Raw genomic sequence first — 20,585 nt, forward strand, 5'->3', positions numbered from 1 at the left:
AAGACTGGAAGGAAGGCTCCCCCCGTGCCTTAAGATGGGAGGTAGCGGATGCAAGGAATTCAGGTAGCCACACGCAAGGACGCTTAAAACAAGACACTTCAAACTGCTAAGTCCTTCCCGAGAACGCCCAGCGTCGCCTCCGGGGGCGGGGAGTCACGGAGGCCACGGCGTAGCCAGCCTATCATCACTGCGGAAGCCGACCAATGACTCCTCTTCATTGGTCAGAGGGGGTGACGTCATCTTCGCCCGGCCGGCGAGGGAAGCGGGTGTCATGATTGGTTGGCGCTGGGGCGGCCGGGCCGTGGAGGGGCCTGGCAAGTCTTGGTTTCGAGCCAGTGCTGGACTGTCTCTTTCAACGTTTCGAGGCCGTGGGGGGCTTCAGGAGGATGGGAGCCGGCCCGGCGGAAACCTGGACTTGGTTCTAAGGGCCGTGGGGTTCAGAAAGGGTGGCCGGAAGTGATCTTGGGGCTGACCGGAAACGAGGCCTGGAGGGGAAAGGGAGAGCAAGTCCCGGGAGGGAAGGGGTTTCCAGCAGAAAGGGGCGGGGGAAAAGGTGCGAAAGCGGGGAGGGAGCGCTTGGCACGTTGCACGTCGCTGCTGCTGGTCTGGTTTATGGAAAGCGGCTAACGACCACCACGAGCTCAAGAGGGTACCAAAGCGTGACAGGGTGGGAGACCAGGGCTGCCTCTGGGCAGTCTGGAGTAGTTGAGCAAAGGGAACCTCGCTCTCCAGAGAACTGTGGGGGAGGGTTTTAGGAAGCGGGGGCAGCCGAAGGCGGAGAACCGAGGGCACGAGAGATTAGTTGTGCGGGCAGTTCGGGTCGGGCTTCGGCACTGCGTGGAAGATCTTGGTTTGGAGTTTTCTACAGTCTTGCCCGTGTTGGGTAGACTCATCCCTCCTCGCCTTTGTACAAGAAACGGTGTCTCCTGGGGGCAAGGAAGGCGCCAGGATGGCCTGGGCTCTGAAGCTGCCTCTGGCCGATGAAGTGATTGAATCCGGGCTGGTGCAGGACTTTGATGCTAGTCTGTCCGGGATCGGCCAGGAACTGGGTGCTGGTGCCTATAGCATGAGGTGAGTGAGATTTTCTCAGACCCTGCACCTTCTGAATAACAAAGGAAGGAGAGAGAAAAAGAAAAAAGTGTACAGAGTCAGAGAAGTTGTCTGTGTGGAAAAGGGACTTGTTTCTTTTGTTGCTTTGATTAGTGAGTGTTGTGGAAGAAATGTAACAAGAGATTGTGGGCAGTGTCCAGTCATTGGAAGAAGAAAGAATGGCTCTTCCTTTTTAGCAACCAGACGAATGTTGAGAAGCTGCTGTGCTAACGTGGGTGACTTGGAGACATATTGTGTATGTGTAGGTGTGGATAGACTGCCTCGAACGTATGTGAGGATGGAGCCGCACTGAGCATGTCAGGGATGCCGAGAGAGTTGGGGAATTGAGGTTAGTCTGTGTTGGTTGACTGCTTGTTGGAAGGAAATGTGAGACCTTGGTAAAGAAGTTCACACTTCTCTATCTTAGCACTGTAAAGTTTTTAAGGCTTTACTTAATTTTAAGGTTTCTGAATCTTGAAACAAGCTGCGAAATGAAAACGTGGCAAAGAGAACTTTTAGAATGTTTCTAGACCTTCATGAATCAAGACGAATGTCGATGATAAATAAAAATCTTTGAAAGCAGCTTTACTTCCTATATAACTTATTTGCATGAATTGACTACCTTATCTTCCAGTACTGTTTCATTTATAGATGTGCAAGAATCATGCTTAGAAATGTTGAAACATCTGCATTTTAGGATTAAAAGAAATGTAATTTGATTTCTTGGTGCATTGTAATGTTTACTCTAAGTCAAAAAAAGACTTTACAACTTCACATTTTCATTGGGTTTATGAGTTTTTAAAGCAAAGATGCCTTCTATGGGGAAAGTTTGCATTCCAATAGAGAGATCCTTTGAGAATTATGTAATATAAAGTTCTTTTCTTTATCCCTCCCTGCTAAATAAAAATTGACTTTCCTCACTGAAGTAAAATGAGTCAGGATTGATGACTTCAGCATCTTCAGCAGTCTTTATCTACAAGTAGAATAATAAAGGCTACTCTTGTACAAATATTAGTGATTTTCAGGAAAATTTGAGTTCCGTCATGCAGTGTACCCAGCCTTGAGAAATTCAACATAAGTTTGCCTCTCCTTATTTATGTAAGTCTGACCATAAAAATAGAGATTAACTTGGCCTGAAAGTAAATTTCCGACTCTGAGCTTTGCACATCAGTATCTGACATAATATTTGACAATCGATGCTGTTGTTTGTGCACATATTACTGCAGCAAAAAGTTTGGTTTGTTGAAGGTTGTCAGAATTTAGGATAAAAGTGATAACATGCAACTGGACTCGCTAAGAAAAGTTGACATTATCAGTGAGTATTTGTGCATCTACTGTGGGTACTACTAGATGCTGTGTACTACATTTGAGTGCTTTCCCATGGCATATCCTCACAGGTGTTCATAGAATGGCTTGCATATTTACACATATAGAATTCTTTTCAACATCAAATCTGCAACAGTTTTTCAGACATTGCTGCATATTTTTTTTTCTGAAAACACAATGTGCCAACCTTTTAAGTGTTTTTTCCTTTGCTTTTTTCACCTTCCTCTTCTTCATACATTTTACTCTTGTTCCTGTTCTCTTGATTCTTGCACCCTTTAATCTTATGCATTTGTATTAATTTAGCCATTGATTCTCAAATGTTAGTATTCATAAGAATCATTTGAAGTGTTTATTAAAAATGTATTTTCCAGGGTACCATTTCCTGTGATTTTTTAAAATAAATTTTCTAGAGAATTTTTTTGGTCTTTTTTTTTTTGTCTTTATTTTTTAAATATTATATTAAAAAAATATGAGGTCCCCATATACCCCCCCCCCCACTTCTCCCCCCATAGCAATAATCTCCTCCATCATCATGAGACATTCACTGCATTTGGTGAATACATCTCTGAGCACCGCTGCACATTATGGTCAATGGTCCACATCATAGCCCACACCCTCCCACGTTCCACTCAGTGGGCCATGGGAGGATCCACAGTGTTCGGTAACTGTTCCTGCAGCATCACCCAGCACAACTCCAAGTCCCAAAAATGCCTCCACATCTCATCTCTTCCTCCCATTCCCCACCCCCAGCAGCCACCATGGCCACTTTCTCCACACCAATGCCACCTTTTCTTCGATTACTAATCACAATAGTTCATGAATAGAATATCAGTAAGTCCACTCTAATCCTTACTGTATTCCTCCATCCTGTGGACCTTGGAATGGTTGTGTCCAGTCCATATCTATATCAAGAGGGGGCTTAGATTCCACATGGATGCTGGAAGCAATCCTCCTGCTTTCACTTGTAGGCACTCTTGGCTCCCTGGTGTGGTGGTTGACCTTCAACTCCATGTTAGCTGAGAGGGGTAAGACCAATAAACCAGAGTATAGGAGCTGAAGTCTGTTGAGGCTCAGGGTCTGGCTATCATATGGTCAGTCCAGAGATTCATGTCCCCTGGGTATGTATTAAACCCCAGCACCAACTATAGTTCTGGTAAAAGTAACAGGAGAGGCTTGTGAAAAAAGATCACATCTGAGTCCAGCTCCATCACACAATTTTTTTTTAAGATTTATTTTTAAATTTATTTCTCTCCCCTTCCCCCCACCCTGGTGTCTGCCTTCTGTGTCCATTTGCTGTGTGTTCTTCTGGGTCCGTTTGCATTCTTGTCAGTGGCACTGGGGATTGGTGTCTCTTTTTGTTGCATCATCTTGCTGCGTCAGCTCTCCATGTGTGCGGCGCCACTCCTGGGTGGGCTGCGCTTGTTTTCACGCAGGGCTGCTCTCCTTGCTCATGGGGCTGCCCTACACGGGGGACACTCCTGCATGGCAGGGCGCTCCTTGTGCACTTGGGCCAGCTCACCACACGGGTAAGGAGACCTGGGTTTGAACCCTGGACCTTCCATGTGGTAGGTGGACGCACTATCAGTTGAGCCAAAGCCACTTCCTTTTAGATGACTTTGATACAGGTAGGCCAGAGATCACATTTTGAGAAACACTGTTATAGGAGTTTTTATACACAAAGTCTATGCTTTTTTGCTCTTTCTGTGTCTTCTTTTAATAAGTCCTTGTGATCTTTGCTACTACCCTCTACCAATAATCTTTTCCAACTTGTTTTAAGAGTCAGAGCATTGCTTCTTTCCCACACCTTTATAAGTGAAAATGTTCACTTTGGCAATTGTTTTATAAAGTAGTTTACATAACATATTTGCTTTACTCTAGTGCTGTTGTTTTGTGCTGCATTCTATAAAAGCTTTGTCTTCAAATCTATTGATTTATATTTTATAAAGATTCACCTTAACTGGATATCTGGTTTTAATTCTTGATCTGCCATTATATTCAGTAATGTTCTTTTTGTACATGGTCCTTTAATAATTTCTTTATGTTTTTTCCTTACATGTTTTTACATAGCACAAACTTTGTAGTAAAAGTAAAGGAAATTTACTGAAAACGTTATACTAAGTGAAAGAAGCCAATTCATAACAGTTTGTCTTTAGCCTTTATGTTTTATCAGTTTGACTGGATGAACAATCTGTGGCACACATTTGCTTTCTGTATCTTAAATTTGTCTTTCCATTGTCTTTTGGCAATGCGCTGCATTAAAAAAATCTCACACAATCCTTTAGTTTTCCTTATGAATGATTCGATATTTTTGCCTTGATGCCCCAAATCCAGTAGTTTTTCTAGAATGTATCCACCCTCCTCCCCCGGTGTTTGCACTTGCTGTCTGCTCTATGTGTCTGCTCGTCCTGTGTTTAGGAGACACTGGAACCGAAGCCGGGACCTCCCATGTGAGAGGGAGGTGCCCAGTCACTTGAGCCACATTTGCTCCGTATTTGTTGTTTGTCCTCACTTTGTCTCCTTGTCGTGTCTCCTGATTGCATCATCTTGCCATTCCAGCTTGTTGTGTCAGCTTGCTGTCTTGCTTGTCTTCTTTAGGAGGCAATGGGAACTGAACCCGGGAACTCCCATATGGTAGGCAGGCACCCAACTGCTTGAGCCACATCAGCTTTCCTGAGAATGTCTCTTATTGGCCATTCTGCATTGGTTTCCTCAAGATACATGGTATACTCTTTGTTTCAAGTAATCTTTTATTTTAGGAAATTTCTTAAATTATAGTGTTTGTCTTGTTCAATGCCTTAGCTTTCTTTGGGACTCCTTTTATACCTGTGTAAAACATTATTTTGCCTATCTTCTATATCTGTCACCTTCTTAAATTCTATTTTATCTTTCTCTTCACTTCTTTTTTTAAAAAAAATTTAATGTGGTAAAATATATATAAAAATTATGCTAAGCATTGTAAGTGTACAATTCTGACATTAAATACATTAACAGTGTTGTGTAACATTTACCACTATTTCTAGAACATTTTCATCATCCCAAACAGAAACTCATGCCCATTAAGCAATAACTCCCCATTCCCCACCCCCACCCCAGCCCCTGGCAATTTATATTCTAATTTTTGATTCTGATTTTGCAAGTTCTAATTATGTTATGGAAGGGAGATCATGCAATGTTTATTCTTTTGTGTCTGGCTGATTTCACTCGATGTCTTCAAGGTTCATTCATGTTGTAACATGTATCAGAACTTCATTCCTTTGTATGAGTGAATAATATTCCATTGTAGGTATATACCACATTTTGTTTATCCATTCTTCCATTGATGGACACTTAGGTTGCTTCCTTTTTGGCAATTGTGAATAATGGTGCTGTGAACATCAGTGTGCACATGTTTGGGTTCCTTCTTTCCATTCTTTTGGGTATACACCTAAAAGTGGGATTGCTGGGTTGTGGTAGTTCTATACTTAAATTTCTAAGGAACTTCCAAACTATTTTCCACAGTAGCTGCACCATTTTACATACTTACTAACAATGTACAAGGATTCCTGTTTTTCCACGTCTTTGCCAGCATTTGTTATTTTTCATTTTTTAAGTAATAGCCTTTCTAGTGGGTGTGCAGTGATATGTCATGGTTTTGATCTGCGTTTCCCTAATGGCGAGTGAAGTTGAGCATCTTTTTATGTGCTTATTGGCCATTTATATATTTTCTTTAGGGAATGTCTATTCAAGTCCATTTTTTATTTGGGTTGTTTGTCTTTTTGTAGTTGAATTGTAGGAGTTCTTTATGTGTTCTGAATATTAAACTCTTATTAAATATATGGTCTCCAAATATTTTCTCCCATTCTGTAGGTTGTCTTTTCAATTTCTTGAAAATGTCTTTAGATGTAAACAAATATTTAAGTTTGATGAAGTGCATTTTATCTGTTTTTGTCTTGTTGATAATGCTTTCGGTGTAAAATTTGAGAAACCATTGCCTAATCTAAGGTCTTGAAGATGTTTCCCTATGTTTTCTTCTGTTGTTATAGTTTTAGTTCTTATATCTGGATCCCTGATCCATTTTGAGTTAATTTTTGTATATGGTATGAAGTGTAGGGGTCTACTTTCATTCTTTTGCATGTGGCTGTCCAGTTTTTTTCCCAGCACCATTTGTTAAAGAGACTGTTCTTTCCCCCTTGAGGGGACTTGGCACCCCATCAAAAATCTACTGGATATAGATGTTAGGGTTTATTCCTTTTGACAATATGTCTGTCCTTGTGCCAGTATCACTGTTTTGATTACTGTGGCTTTGTAATAAATTTTAAATCAGGCTATGTGAGCCTTCTAACTTTCTTGTTCTTTTGGGGATGGTTTTGGCTACTTCTCTGCTCTCTATTCCTTTGTCAACTGGCTAGTGGTTTGTTGATTTTATTGATGTTTTCAAAAAAGTTACTTTGGGTTTCTTGATTCTATTCTGTTTTATTTATTCTCACGTAAAACTGTACTGTTTCTTTCCTTTAGCTAATTTTGGGTTTAGTTTGCTTCTCTTTTCTTCATTCCAAAGATGTGACGTTAGGTTATTGATTTGTGAACTTTTTTAATGTAGCATTTACAGCTAATAATTTTCCTCTGATCCCTGCCTTTGTTGAATTCCATACACTTTGGTATGTTCTTTATTTGTTTCATTTGTCACTAAGTATTTTCTGCTTTCCCCTGTGGTTTCTTCTTTGACCCATTCGTTTTTTATAAGTGTGTTGTCTAATTTCTGTGTATTTGGAAATTTTTCATTTTTCCTTTTGTTATTTATTTCTAGCTTCATTCCATTGTGGGCAAGAAGATATTTCAATCTTTGTAAAGTTATTAAGATTTAATTTCTTCCCTAATATATGGTCTATCCTGCAGAACAATCTATGTGCACTTGAGAAGAATGTGTAGTCTGTGGTTGGTGGTGGAATGTCTATGTCGATTAGATATAATTGTTTGATAATATATATATTTTTTACTGTATGATATATCCAAAGTGTATAATCAATGGCTTTTAGTATAATCACAATGTTGTGCATTCATCACCACAAAAAATTTACAACAATTTCATTACTCAAAAAAAAAAAGAAAAAACCTCCACACGCCTTAGCAGTTACCTCTCAATCCCTCTATCCTTCCCCCGCTCTACATAACCTCTAATCTAATTTCATCTCCACAAATTGATTTATATTTACATTATATATAAATGGAATCATACAATATGTAGTACTTTGTGTTTGGTTTCTTTCATTTAGCATAATGTTTTTTTGTCTGATATTAATATCATTTATTTGTTCAGTTTCAAAGAAAAAGTCTTACATATGCAATATTACTCATATTCATATTTCACATGAGGTTTTGCTACGTTATACAGTCCCATGCTATATTTTTAGCTTTCCTTCTAGTAACATACATGACCTTGGACTTTTCCCTTTCAACCACTGTCATCCCATATAATAGCACTGCTAGTTACAAGTGTTATGATGTACTTTGACCTTTTCTATTCATTTCCAAAGATTAACACGCAACCTTTTTACCATTTCTGCACAGATTAACCCTCAGCTTTCCATTCTCTAATCTCATTCTATTTTCTGGTGACCTATATTCTAGTTGTTAGCTTCTTGATTTTATACAACATATTTAGTTCATAATAGCACAGTCATACAGTTTTTGTCCTTTTGTGTCTGAATTGCTTCACTCCATATAATGTCTTCCAGGTTTCATCTATGTTGTCATATGTTTTACAACTTCATTTCTTATTTCCTTCTTCCTTTCTTTTCTTTCTTCCCTGCCCCCTTGCCACCTGTGCTCGCTGTCTGCTCTCTCTGTCTATTTGCTTTATGTTCTGTGTTTGCTTCTCTTCTCTTCTTGTTTTCCCTTTAGGAGGCACCGGGAAATGATCCTGGGACCTCCAACATGGGAGAGAGGCACTCAGTTGCTTAAGCCACCTCAGTGTGGCTAGTCTACTGCATCTACTGCATCTCTCACTGTCTTCTGCGTCTCCCTGATCTGCTGCGTCTCTCACTGTCTCTCCTCTACATCTCCCTTTGTTGTGTCATCTTGCTGCACTCACTCGCCGCGGTGCAGGCCATCAGCTTTTTGTGGCGCAGGTCGTCAACCCTCTGTGGTGTGGGCCAGCTTTCTTAACCAGGAGGCCCTGGGAATTGAACCCATGGCCTCCCATGTGGTAGATGGGAGCCCAGTCACTTGAGCCACATCTGCTTCCCAACTTCATTTCTTCTTACAACTGTATAATAATCCATTCATCAGTTGATAGACACCTGTGTTGTTTCCATCTTTTGGCAATTGTGAATAATGCCACTATAAACATTGGTGTGCAGATGTCTGTTCGTGTCACTGCTGTCAAGTCTTTGGGTATATACCTAATAGGGGTATTACTGGGTCATATGGCAAATCTATACTCAACTTCTTTAGGAACTGCCAAATAGTCCTCCACAGTGGCTGTACCATTCTGTATTCCCACCAACAGTGAATAAGTGTTCCTATCTCTCTACATCCTCTCCAATACTTGTAGTTTTCTGTCTTTTTAACAGTGGCCATTCTAATAAATGTGAAATGATATCTCATTTTAGCTTTGATTTGCATTTCCCTAATTGCTAGTGATATTGAACCTTTTTTCATGTGTTTTTCATCATTTGTGTTTATTCTTTGGACAAATGTCTATTCAGGTCTTTTGGCCATTTTTTAACTGGGTTGTTTGTCTTTTAAAAAATTTTTAAATATCTTATTTATTTCTCCCCTCCCCCCCGTTTTCTGCTTTCTGTGCTCATTCACTATGTGTTCTTCTATGTCTGCTTGTACTTTTGTCAACAGCACCTGGAATCTGTATCTCGTTTTGTTGCATCACCTTGCTGTGTCAGCTTCTGTGTGTGTGGTGCCACTCATGGGCAGATTATACTTTTTTCACACTGCGGCTCTCCTTATGGGGTACACTCCTTGTATGTGGGGCTCCCCTACGCGGGGGACACCCTTGCGTGGCACAGCACTCCTTGCGCACATCAGCACTGCGCATGGGCCAGCTCCACACGGGTCAAGGAGTCCCGGAGTTTGAACCGCGGACTTCCCATGTGGTGTGCGGACGCCCTATCTGTTGGGCAAAATCCGCTTCCCAGTTGTTTGTCTTTTTATTGTTGAGTTGTGGCATCTCTTTATATATGTCATGGATATTAAACCCTTATCAGATATGTGGTTTCCAAATATTTTCTCTTATTGAGTCAGCTGCATTTTCACCCTTTTGACAAAGTCTTTTGAGGTGCAAAAGTGTTTGAGGAGGTCCCATTTATCTTTTTAAGAGGTACTGGGGATTTAACCCAGGACCTCATACATGGGAAGCAGGAGTTCAACCCACTCATCTACATCTGCTCCCCAATGAGAGATGGCCCTTTGTTTGTAGTTTTCTGTTTGTTTGTTTTTAGGAGTTACCAGGGATTGAACCTGGGGACCTCATAAATAGGAAGGTTTCTCAACAACCTGAGCTACATCCACTCCCACTATATTTTCTTTAGTTGCTTGTCTTATGGGTATAAGATCTAAGAAACCACCACCTACCACAAGATCTTGAAGATATTTCCCTACATTTTCTTGTAGTAGTTTTATTGTCCTCACTATTATATTTAGGTCTTTTTTTTTTCCTCCCCCCACCAGTTGTCTGTTCTCTGTGTCCATTCGCTGTGTGTGTGCCTCTCTGACTGCTTCTGTCCTTATCAGCGGCACCAGGAATCTGTGTTTCTTTTTGTTGCTTCATCTTGTTGTGTTAGTTCGCTGTGTGTGCGACACCATTCCTGGGCTGGCTGCACTTTCTTTCATGCTGGGCAGCTCTCCTTACGGGGTGCACTCCTTGCGCCTGGGCTCCCCTAAGCGGGGGACACCCCTGCGTGGCAGGGCACTACTTGCAGCATCAGCACTGCGCATGGGCCAGCTCCACACAGGTCAAGGAGGCCCGGGGTTTGAACTGCGGACCTCCCATGTGGTAGGCAGACGCCCTATCCATTGGGCCAAGTCTACTTCCCTATATTTAGGTCTTTGATTCATTTTGAGTTGATTCTTGTGTAGGGAGTATGATATGGGTCCTTGTATTAGTCAACCAAAGGGGTGCTGATGCAAAATACCAGAAATTGGTTGGTTTTTTTAAAGGGTATTTATTTGGGGTAGGAGCTTACAGATACCAGGCCATAAAGCATTAGTTACTTCCCTCACCAAAGTCTATTTTCATGTGTTGGAGCAAGATGGCTGCTGACATCTGCGAGGGTTCAGGCTTCCTGGGTTCCTCCCTTCCAGGGTCTTGCTTCTTTCCTCTGTGAGCTTACTTCCGGGGGCTCCAGGTTAAGGCTTTAGCATCAAACTCCAGCATCAAAACTCTAACATTAAGAACCCCCCAACTCTGTCCTTTGCCATGTGTTTTTTCTATGAGTTCCCACCCACCAAGGGATGGGGCCTCAACAACGCCCTACTGGCACAAGAGGTTTGCATGATTACCTAAGTAAACCTCTCAATCAAATATAATCTAATGCCTAGAGGAAAAGATCAGTTTACAAACATAATCCAATATTTCTTTTTGGAATTCATCAATAATATCAAACTGCTACAGTCCCTTTTCATTCTTTTTAAAAAACTTTATTTATTTCTCCCCAACCCCTTGTTTTTCACTTACTGAGTTTGTTTGTCTTCCTTGTTTTTTTAGGCAGCACCAGGAGCCAAACCCAGGATCTCCTTTGTGAGAGGGAGATATCTAATTGCTTGAGCCACCCCTGCTCCCTGCTTTGTTGTGTCTCTCATTCTGTTTTTCCTCCCTGAGTCATCTTGTTGCGTCAGCTCACGTCAGCCTGCTATCTTCTTTAGGAGGCACTGGGAACCTCTGCTCCCTGCTTTGTTGTGTCTTCCATTATGTTCTTTTCTTCTTGTGTCAGCAAGCTGGCACAAAAGCTGCCCATTGTGCCAGCTCACTGTCTTCTTTAGGAGGCACTGGGATCCGAACCAGCAACTTCCCATGTGGTAGGCAGGAGCCCAATTGCCTGAGCCACATCCACTTCCCCTCTTTCATTCTTTAGGTAATGGATATCCAGTTCTCCCAGCACCGTTTGTTGAAGAGACTACTTTGTTCTGGTAATGTAGACTTGGTAGGTTTGCCAAAAGCCAGTTGACTATGGAGGTGAGGGTTTATTTCTGGACTCTCAGTTCTATTCCATTGATCAATGTTTCTGTCTTTATGCCAGTACTATGCTATTTTGACCACTATTGCATTGTAATACACATCAAAGTCAAGAATCCTGAGTCCTCTGACTTTGCTCTTCTTTTATAGGGTGTTTTTGGTTAATTGGTTCCCCTGTCCCTTCAAAATAAATTTGGTAACAGACTTTCCTATTTCTGTAAAGCAGGCTCTTGGTATTTTAATTGGTATTGCATTGAATCTGTAAATCAAATTGGGTAGGATTGATATCTTCATGATATCTAGTCTTCAAATTCTTGAACATGGAATGTCTTTCTATTTGTTTAGATCTTTGTTTAGTATTCTGAATATAGGTCCTGTAATTCTTTGGTTAAATTGATTCCTAGGTATTTGAGTCTTTCTGCTGCTATTGTAAATGTAATTTTTCCCCCTGATTTCCTCCTCAGATTGTTCAGTACGAGTATACAGAAACATTATTTTTGTGTGTTTATACTGTATCCTGACACTTTGCTAAGTTCGTTTATAACCTGTTATAGACATTTCAGAGTTTTCTTTTTTTTTTTTTTAAGATTTATTTATTTATTTAATTTCCCCCCCTCCCCTGGTTGTCTGTTCTTGGTGTCTATTTGCTGCGTCTTGTTTCTTTGTCCGCCTCTGTTGTCGTCAGCGGCTCGGGAAGTGTGGGCGACGCCATTCCTGGGCAGGCTGCTCTTTCTTTTTCACGCTGGGCGGCTTTTCTCACTGGTGCACTCCTTGCGCGTGGGGCTCCCCCACGTGGGGGACACCCTTGCATGGCAAGGCACTCCTTGCGCGAATCAGCACTGCGCATGGGCCAGCTCCACACGGGTCAAGGAGGCCCGGGGTTTGAACCGCGGACCTCCCATATGGTAGACGGACGCCCTAACCACTGGGCCAAAGTCCGTTTCCCTCAGAGTTTTCTAATACAGTATCATGTCATCTGCAAACAGTGAGAGGTTTACTTCCTCTTTTCCCATTGGATGCCCTTTTTTTTTTTTCCCCTTTCCTAATTGCTAGAACACTTCTAGCACTATATTGAATAACAATGTGTTAGGTAATTTTTCTCTCTTTTTCACATTTTTGGAAGAGTTTAAACAGAATTGGTGTTAATTCTTCTCAAAATGCTTGTTAGAATTCACTGGTGAAGCTTCTGGTCCTGGACTTTCCTTTGTTGGGAGATTTTTGAAGACTGACTCATTTAAATGTGATTGGTTTGTTGAGTTCTTACATTTCTTGTAGAGTAAATGTAGGTGGTTTGTGTGTTTCTAGGAAATTTGTCCATTTCATCTAGGTAGTCTCATTTATTGGTGTACAGTTTCTTATAATATCCTTTTATGGTCTTTTTTATTTTTATGGGATCATTTGTGACTTCCCTTCTTTCCTTTTTTTTTTTTTTAATTTGCATCTTCTCTTTCTTTCTTTTTTTAGCTAAGAGTTTGTTGATTTTATTGATCTTTTCAAAGAACCAGGTTTTGGTTTTGTTGATTTTCTCTTTTTTTATTCTCAGTTTTATTTATTGTTCTCTAATCTTAATTATAATTGCTTTCCTTCTGCTTGCTTTGGGAATTGTTTGCTGTTCGGTTTTTTCCATTCTTTTCTCTCTGTTCTTCTCTCTTCAATTTCAGCTGTTTTGTCTTCTGTATCGCTTATTCTTTCTTTTATCATTTCAGTTCTGCTGTTGTATACCTCTAATGTATTTTTTCTCCTTTTAAATTTTCTTTGTTTTTGTTATGTCTAGTGTGTTTTTGATCTCACTTACTTTGTTTCATTCCCATAAACTCTGTAATTTTTCTATTCAGTTTTCTGCCTTCTTGCTCAGTGCCTTCTTGATGTCCTGTATCTCTTTAGCCATATGGTCTTTTAACTCATTAATTTGAATTTGAAGATTTGTATGAACCTCATTGATTTGTTGTCTCAAACCATATCTCATGTTGGGCTTTGATATATTCCTTTACTTGGGCCATTTCTTGCATTTTCTTATTATGGCTTGTAATTTTTTGCTGATGTCTAGACATCTGATTATGAAGGTGAGTTTACTCTGGTGCTCAGTTTCTCTCTCTTCAGGATTTAGGGGTGGGAGACTGTGTGTTAATGCTGTTCTTTGATTCTTGATTCAGCCTGTTCTAGGTCTTCAGAATTTCCGTATTAGTTGCTCAGATCTGGGCCATGGACCTAATGGGTTGTAGACCCACCTTCAAAGGCTGTGGGAATGGAGGCTGTATAGGCCAGAAAAAGGCTCTCTTATTTCTTTTTAGTTTTCTCTTTTTTTTTTTTAAGACTTTTTTAAAAAGATTTCTTCTTTCTTCCTTTCCTTTCCTTCCCTTTCCTTCCCTTCCCTTCCCCTTCCCCTTCCCCTTCCTTTTCCTTCCTTTTCCTTCCTTTCGTTTTCTTCCTTTTTCCTTTCTCTCCCCACCCCCCACCCCCCGGTTGTCTGTTCTCTGTGCCTATTTGCTGTGTCTTCTTTGTCCGCTTCTGTTGTCAGTGGCATGGGAATCTGTGTCTCTCTTTGTTGAGTCATCTTGTTGTGACTGTCAGCTCTCCATGTGGGTGGTGCCATTCTTAGGCAGGCTGCACTTTCTTTTGTGCTGGGTGGCTCTCCTTATGGGGCACACTCCTTGTGTGTGGGGCTCCCCTACACGGCACTTCTTGCGTGCATCAGCACTGCGCATGGGCCAGCTCCACACGGGTCAAGGAGGCCCGGGGTTTGAACCGCGGACCTCCCATGTGGTAGACGGACCCCTTAACCACTGGGCCAAGTCCGCCACCCTAGTTTTCTCTTAAACACTCACTTTATACTCTTTGGCTGCCCTCTAAGTTCAAAGCCTAGTTGGAGTATGTTCGGGTCTTTCTGTTGAGATTCTTTTCCTGTGCTCCCCTTCTGGGTAATGCCAGCCTTCCCCCTGTGTCCTAAATCCTAAAATATGTTTTTACAGGCTCTTCTGCCCGTCCTCTAGCTATTTTTCTGGGTGTGGAGTGAGTCCCCTGTCTATCTAATCTGCCATCTTCCCGCAAGTCCTCTTTTGTCTCTTATAAATTTTTTTGACTTAAATTCTATTTTGTCTGGCAGTAGTAAAGCAATTCCAGTATGTTTTTTGGTTACTATTTGCATGGAATATCTTCTATCCTTTTATTAATACACTCAACTTCTTTGTATCAAACATGGGTCTCTCTTAGATAGCATATAGACTGATCATGTTTTTTCATCCAGTCTACCAATTATCTGCCTTTTGATAGGAGCATTTAATCCATTTACAATTAAGGGAATTTTTTATTTTTTATTTTTTATGGAAATGTATCATTCATACATGAACATAAATAAACAATAAGTGTATGGTAAAAGTTGTGACTTTACAAAATAAACATGCATAACATTGTACAGGGGACCCATACATCACCACTCCACTCAACACTGTGCATTGTTGTGATATATTTGTTGCAAACTATGCAAGAGCATCATCAAAATATTACTACTAACTATAGTACCTCTCTTACATTTGGTGTATTTTCCCCCCAACACACTGTATTTTTTTTTAAACAAATCAATTTTACTGATTCATATTAATAAAGTACAGTGTATCCAAAGTGTACAATCAGTGGTATTTGGTACAATCATGTAGTTGTGTGTTCATCACTTCAATTACTTTTAAAGTATTTTCATTATTTCAATAATAATAAAAATAAACAAAAAACAGATGAAGGAAATTCCTCCCCTCTCAATCTCTGTTTCCCCGGTTGTACATAGCTGCTATTTCTGGCAATTCTTGCACAATTATTTATTTGTTTATTAAGCAGTTTTATTGAGATATATTCATATACTATATGATCTACCCAAGTATATAATCAGTGGCTTTTTTTTATGTTAGAAAGACCTTTATGTAAAAAATTAAAATAAATAGAAGAATAGATTGAAAGAAATTACAAATTTTAAAAGAGTGTGCAAGGCCAGGTTAGATTTAATATAATCAATTATAAGAAATAGGGGAAGCGGATGTGGCTCAACTGATAGAGCATCTGCATACCATACAGGAGGTCCAGTGTTCAAACCCAGGACCTCCTAGCCTGTGTACAGTGCTGCCACGTGCAAGGAGTGCCATGCCACACAGGAGTGGCCCCCTCATAGGGGAGCCCCATGCGCAAGCAGTGCGCCCTGCAAAGGGAGCCACTCAGCGCAAAAAAAGTGCAGCCCGCCTAGGAGTGGTGCCGCACACATGGAGAGGTGACGCAGCAAGATGATGCAACAAAAAGAGACAGATTCCTGGTGCTGCCTGACAAGAATACAAGTGTATACAGAAGAACATACAGCTAATGGACACAAGAGAGCAGACAACGGGAGACAGGGGAGGGAAGGGGAGAGAAATAAATAAATGTTGAAAAAGGAAAAAAAGGAAATGGATTTTAAAAAATAGTATAACAACAAACATTTATAAGTGTAAATAATAATTCTAATGTAATAGAAATTAATTATAACAATTCTAATTTTAAATTACAGATCTATTGGGCATAACAGTCTCTAAGAATGAAATAAATTATTGGGTTAGTTACTCAATTTCCATTTAGGCCATAATTCTTTCTGTATAATCAAATTCCTATTTGGGAATTCTGCACCTTACTGGAATGAAACAGCAGATAACAATATGCCAAGTCATAATTTTGTGAGGCAGAAAAACTCAACATTTTTTTCAACAGTAACCATTTTAAATCATTATCAGTCCAAATGGTATGCATAAGAAAGGATTAAAGAAAAATGCAGTATCCAAAAATTTATCTCTTCTCCAGTCCTCCTCAATTAAAAGCAAGTGTTTATTTCTATGAAGAAATTTAGACTACTGATCTTACAGGAACAATTTGCTAGTTGCACTGAGTAATTATTGTTCATTTAGTATGATGTTCATATAGTACATTTATCTGATCTACTTTTGCTCTTTTTTGGTTACTGCTTGCATGGAATACCTTTTTCCAACCTTTCACTTTTAACCTGGTTGTGTCCTTAACATCTGAGGTAGACAACATATAGATGGCTCTTTTTTTTTTTTAATCCATTCTATCAGTCTGTGTCTTTGATTTGGGATTTCAATCCATTAACATTCAGTGTTATTACTGTAAAGGCATTACTTTCTTCATCTGTTTTGTCCTTTGGTTCTCAGTTATACCGTTCTATGGTCTGCTTATCCTTTAGTTTACTCTTCCCAATAATCATTTCTAAACTCTTCTGCAAATCTCTGACCCTTGTTTTTTCCTTTCAGGCTGCAGCACCCCCTTTTGTATCTCTTGTAAATTTGTTCTTTTGGTAACATGTTCTGTCAGTTTTTGTTTCTCTGTAAAGATTTTCAGCTCATCCTTTTTTTTTGAAGGACAGCTTTGCCAGATACAGAATTCTTGGTTGGCAGTTTTTCGCTCCTTCTACCTTAAATACATCATACCTCTTTTTTCTCTCCATGGTTCTGATGAGAGAGGTCCACCCTTAATCTTATCAAGTTTCCCTTGTATGTGATGCTTTGCTTTTCTCTTGCTGCTTTCAGAATCCTCTCTATCTCTGATACTTGTTATTCTGAATAGTAGGTGTCTTGTAGTAGGTCTATTCAGATTTCTTCTGTTTGGGGTGAGTTGTCTTTTTTTTTTTTTTTTAAGATTTATATTTTATTTGTTTCTCTCCCCTTTCCCGCCCCCCCTCCCAAGTTGTCTGCTCTCTGTGTCCATTTCCTGCGTGTTCTTCTGTGTCTTCCTGTATTCTTATCAGTGGCACCCGGAATCCGTGTCTCTTTTTGTTCCGTCATCTTGCTGCAGTCAACTCTCCGTGTGTGTGGTACCATTCCTAGGCAGGCTGCACTTTTTTTGCGCTGGGCTGCTCTCCTTATGGGGTGCACTTCTTGCGCGTGGGGCTCCCCTGTGCGGGGGACACCCCTGCATGGCACGGCACTCCTTGTGCACATATTAATAGCTAGTATTAATATTTTGATGATGTTCTTTCATAATCTGTAAGAAATGTTCTACAACAGTGCAAGATGTTGGTGTAGGGGTGATATATGGGAATTCTGCACATTTGCATGATTGTTTTGTAAGCTCACGACTTCTCTAAGAATATATTAGAGATCCACCTAAAATGATTAAAATGATTTTTATATTATATATATTTTACCACAACTAAAAATAAATTAATTAAAAAATGGATATTTGGAATTTTTGCTTAATGTGTACTGAATTTCTGTTTAAGGTGATGGAAAAGCTGTGCTAATTGGTAATGGTAGCACAATATTGTGAATATAATTAATACTACTTAATTGTACCCTTGAAAGTGGTTGAAAAGGGAAACTTGAGTTGTGTATATGTTACTACAAGAAAAAAGTTAAAAAAAAAAAAAGAGGATGATACTGGGTATAACCGAATAACTTGATTTCAGAATTATGAGAAATATTGGCTCATAATCACCTGCTATGATAGTACGTCTTAGAATGAAATTGCTATGTTTTGTCTTCCAAAGTCTGTTACTTTTGCCTACTGATAATTTTATCCTTACTGCCTTACGGTAGAGTTTGGGAGAGAGGTATATGTCAGTCTTACATGTTAATTGGAAATCTCCAGAACAGTTCTGTGCATATACAGTATATATATTATATACTTACCTGCCTATATTAGATTATTTTTAAAAATCATTTTTTAAGGATAATTTATTAAAAATAAGATTACTTTGTTAAAAGTTTTTCTCTTTACAGTTTCAAAAATTTTTCTCCCTTTTCATTGGATTTTTTTTTTTTTTTTTTTTTTTTGAGGTACCAGGGGCTGGGCTTGAACCTGGGACCTCGTATGTGGGAAGCCAGCCCTCAACCACTGAGCCACATCAGCTTCCCTGAGTTGGTGTTTTCATTTGTTTTCCTTGTTTGTTTTTGTTTTTTTTAAGGAGGTACTGGGAACTGAACATGGGGTCTTCTGAGTGGGAAACAGGTGCTCAACCACTTGAGCCATATATGCTCCCAAGGATTTTTATTTTAATTCCATGAGTTTGCTCATTATATTTAGCTCATAATAGCAAAATCATAAATATTTGTCTTTTGTTCTTAGTTTGCTTCACTCAATATAATGTCCTCCAGGTTCATTCATGTTGTCATATGTTATTATGTTAAGGAACTTTTCTTCTGTACCTCTTTCAAAGTGTTTTTATCAAGAAAGGATGCTGGATTTTGTCAAATGTCTTTTCTGCATCAATTGAGATGATCATGTATTTTTTTCCTTTAATTTATTAATATGGTGTATTATGTTAGTTGATTTTTCTTATGTTGAACCACCCTGGCATACCAGGAATAAAACTCACTTGATTGTTGTGTATAATTCTTTTAATATGCAGTTGGATTTGATTTCCAAGTATTTTGTTGAGAATTTTTTGCTTCTGTGTTCATTAGACAGATTGGTGTGTAATTCTTTTTTCTTGTAGTGTCTTTATCTTGCTTCGTTATTAGGATGATGTTGAGTTCATGAAATGTGCTGAGTAATTTCTTAAATTTTTTGGAAGAGTTTAAACAGTATTGGTATCAATTCTTCCAAAATGTTTGCTAGAATTCACCTGTGAAGCCATCTGGTCCTGTACTTTGCTTTGTTGGAAGATTTTTGATGATTATTTCAGTCTCTTTATGTGTCACTGGTTTGTTGACTTCTCTATTTCTTGTAGTCAGTGTAGGTTGTTTTTGCATTTCTTGGAATTTGTCCATTTCATCTAGGTTGTCTGATTTGTTGGAATATAGTTTCTCATATCATTTCATGACCCTTTTTATTCCTGTGGGGTTAGTTGTATGTCTACCCTCTTTCATTCCTGATTTTATTTATCTGCATCTTCTCTCTTTTTTCCTATGTTAGTCTAGCTAAGGGATTATTGATTTTATTGATCTTCTCAGAGAACTAGATTTTAGTTTTGTTGATTTTCTGTTTTTTTTTGTTGTTGTTGTTCTCAATTTCATGTCTTTCTGCTCTAATCTTTCTTTCTTTCCATTTGCTTTGTGATTGGTTTGCTGTTCTTTTTCTAGTTTCTCCATTTGTTCAGTTCTTGGATTTTAGATCTTTCTTCTCTTTTAATGTAGGCATTTAGGGCTATAAATTTCTCTCTCAACACTGCCTTCATTGTATCCCATAAGTTGTGTTCTTGTTTTTTTTTTTTTTTGTCTTGCGATATCTAATAATTTCTCTTGTAATTTGTTTTTAGACCCAATGATTGTTTAGGAGTGTATTGTTTAGCCTCCGTATATTTGTGAATTTTCCCCTTAACCATCCCCCATTACTGATTTTCAGCTTCAATCCATAATGAACGGAGAAGGTACTTTGAGTAATTTCAATCTTATAAAATTTAGGGAGAGCTTTTTTGTGACCCAAAATGTGGCCTCTACTGGAGAAAAATTCATGAGCACTTGAGAAGAATTTATAAACTGCTGATTTGGGGTACAGTGTTCTATATATGTTTGTTAGGTTCAGCTCATTTATCATATTGCTCAAATTCTCTGTTTTCTTATTGAGCCTCTGTCTAGTTTTTCTATCTAATGATGTGAGTGGCATGTTGAAGTCTGCAACTGTTATTGTAGAGACGTCTGTTTCTACTTACCATTTTGCCAGAGGTTGCCTCATATAATTTGGGGCACCCTGGTTAGGTGTACAGATATTTATGACTGTTAACTCCTTCCTGGTAGATTATCCCTTTTTTTTTAATATATAATGTTCTTCTGCATCTCTTATCACTCTTTCACATTTAAAGTCTGTTTTGTCTGACACAAGGTTACTGTTTGTGTGAAATATCTTTTTTCAACTTTTCACTTTCAGTCTATTTTCATCCTTGGGTCTAAGGTTAGTATGGAAGGCTTGTGTTTTCTTATCCATTCTCTTAGCCTATGTCTTTTGATTGGTTAATTTGATCCATTAACATTCAATGTTATTACTGTAAGGGCATTACTTCAACCATTTTATCATTTGGCTTTCATATGTCAAATCTTTT

General features: G+C 39.2%; 1 protein-coding gene across 4 annotated transcripts in view; it reads left to right on the forward strand.

Moving 5' to 3' along the window:
* Positions 1-228: 228 nt before the first annotated feature.
* Positions 229-20,585, forward strand: part of TFCP2 (transcription factor CP2) — a 121,728-nt gene continuing 101,371 nt past the window's right edge. For 3 of the 4 annotated variants that reach the window (XM_058308219.2, XM_071218902.1, XM_071218903.1), the window contains exon 1: positions 249-1,071. In XM_058308219.2, the coding sequence (XP_058164202.1) occupies positions 950-1,071 (122 nt within the window). In that variant the 5' untranslated portion in view covers positions 249-949. Of the gene's footprint in view, positions 1,072-20,585 lie in introns of all 4 variants that reach the window. The other variant, XM_058308218.2, reaches the window with a different exon arrangement.

Source organism: Dasypus novemcinctus, chromosome 12 (assembly GCF_030445035.2).
Source record: "Dasypus novemcinctus isolate mDasNov1 chromosome 12, mDasNov1.1.hap2, whole genome shotgun sequence".
NCBI classification, from domain to species: domain Eukaryota; kingdom Metazoa; phylum Chordata; class Mammalia; order Cingulata; family Dasypodidae; genus Dasypus; species Dasypus novemcinctus.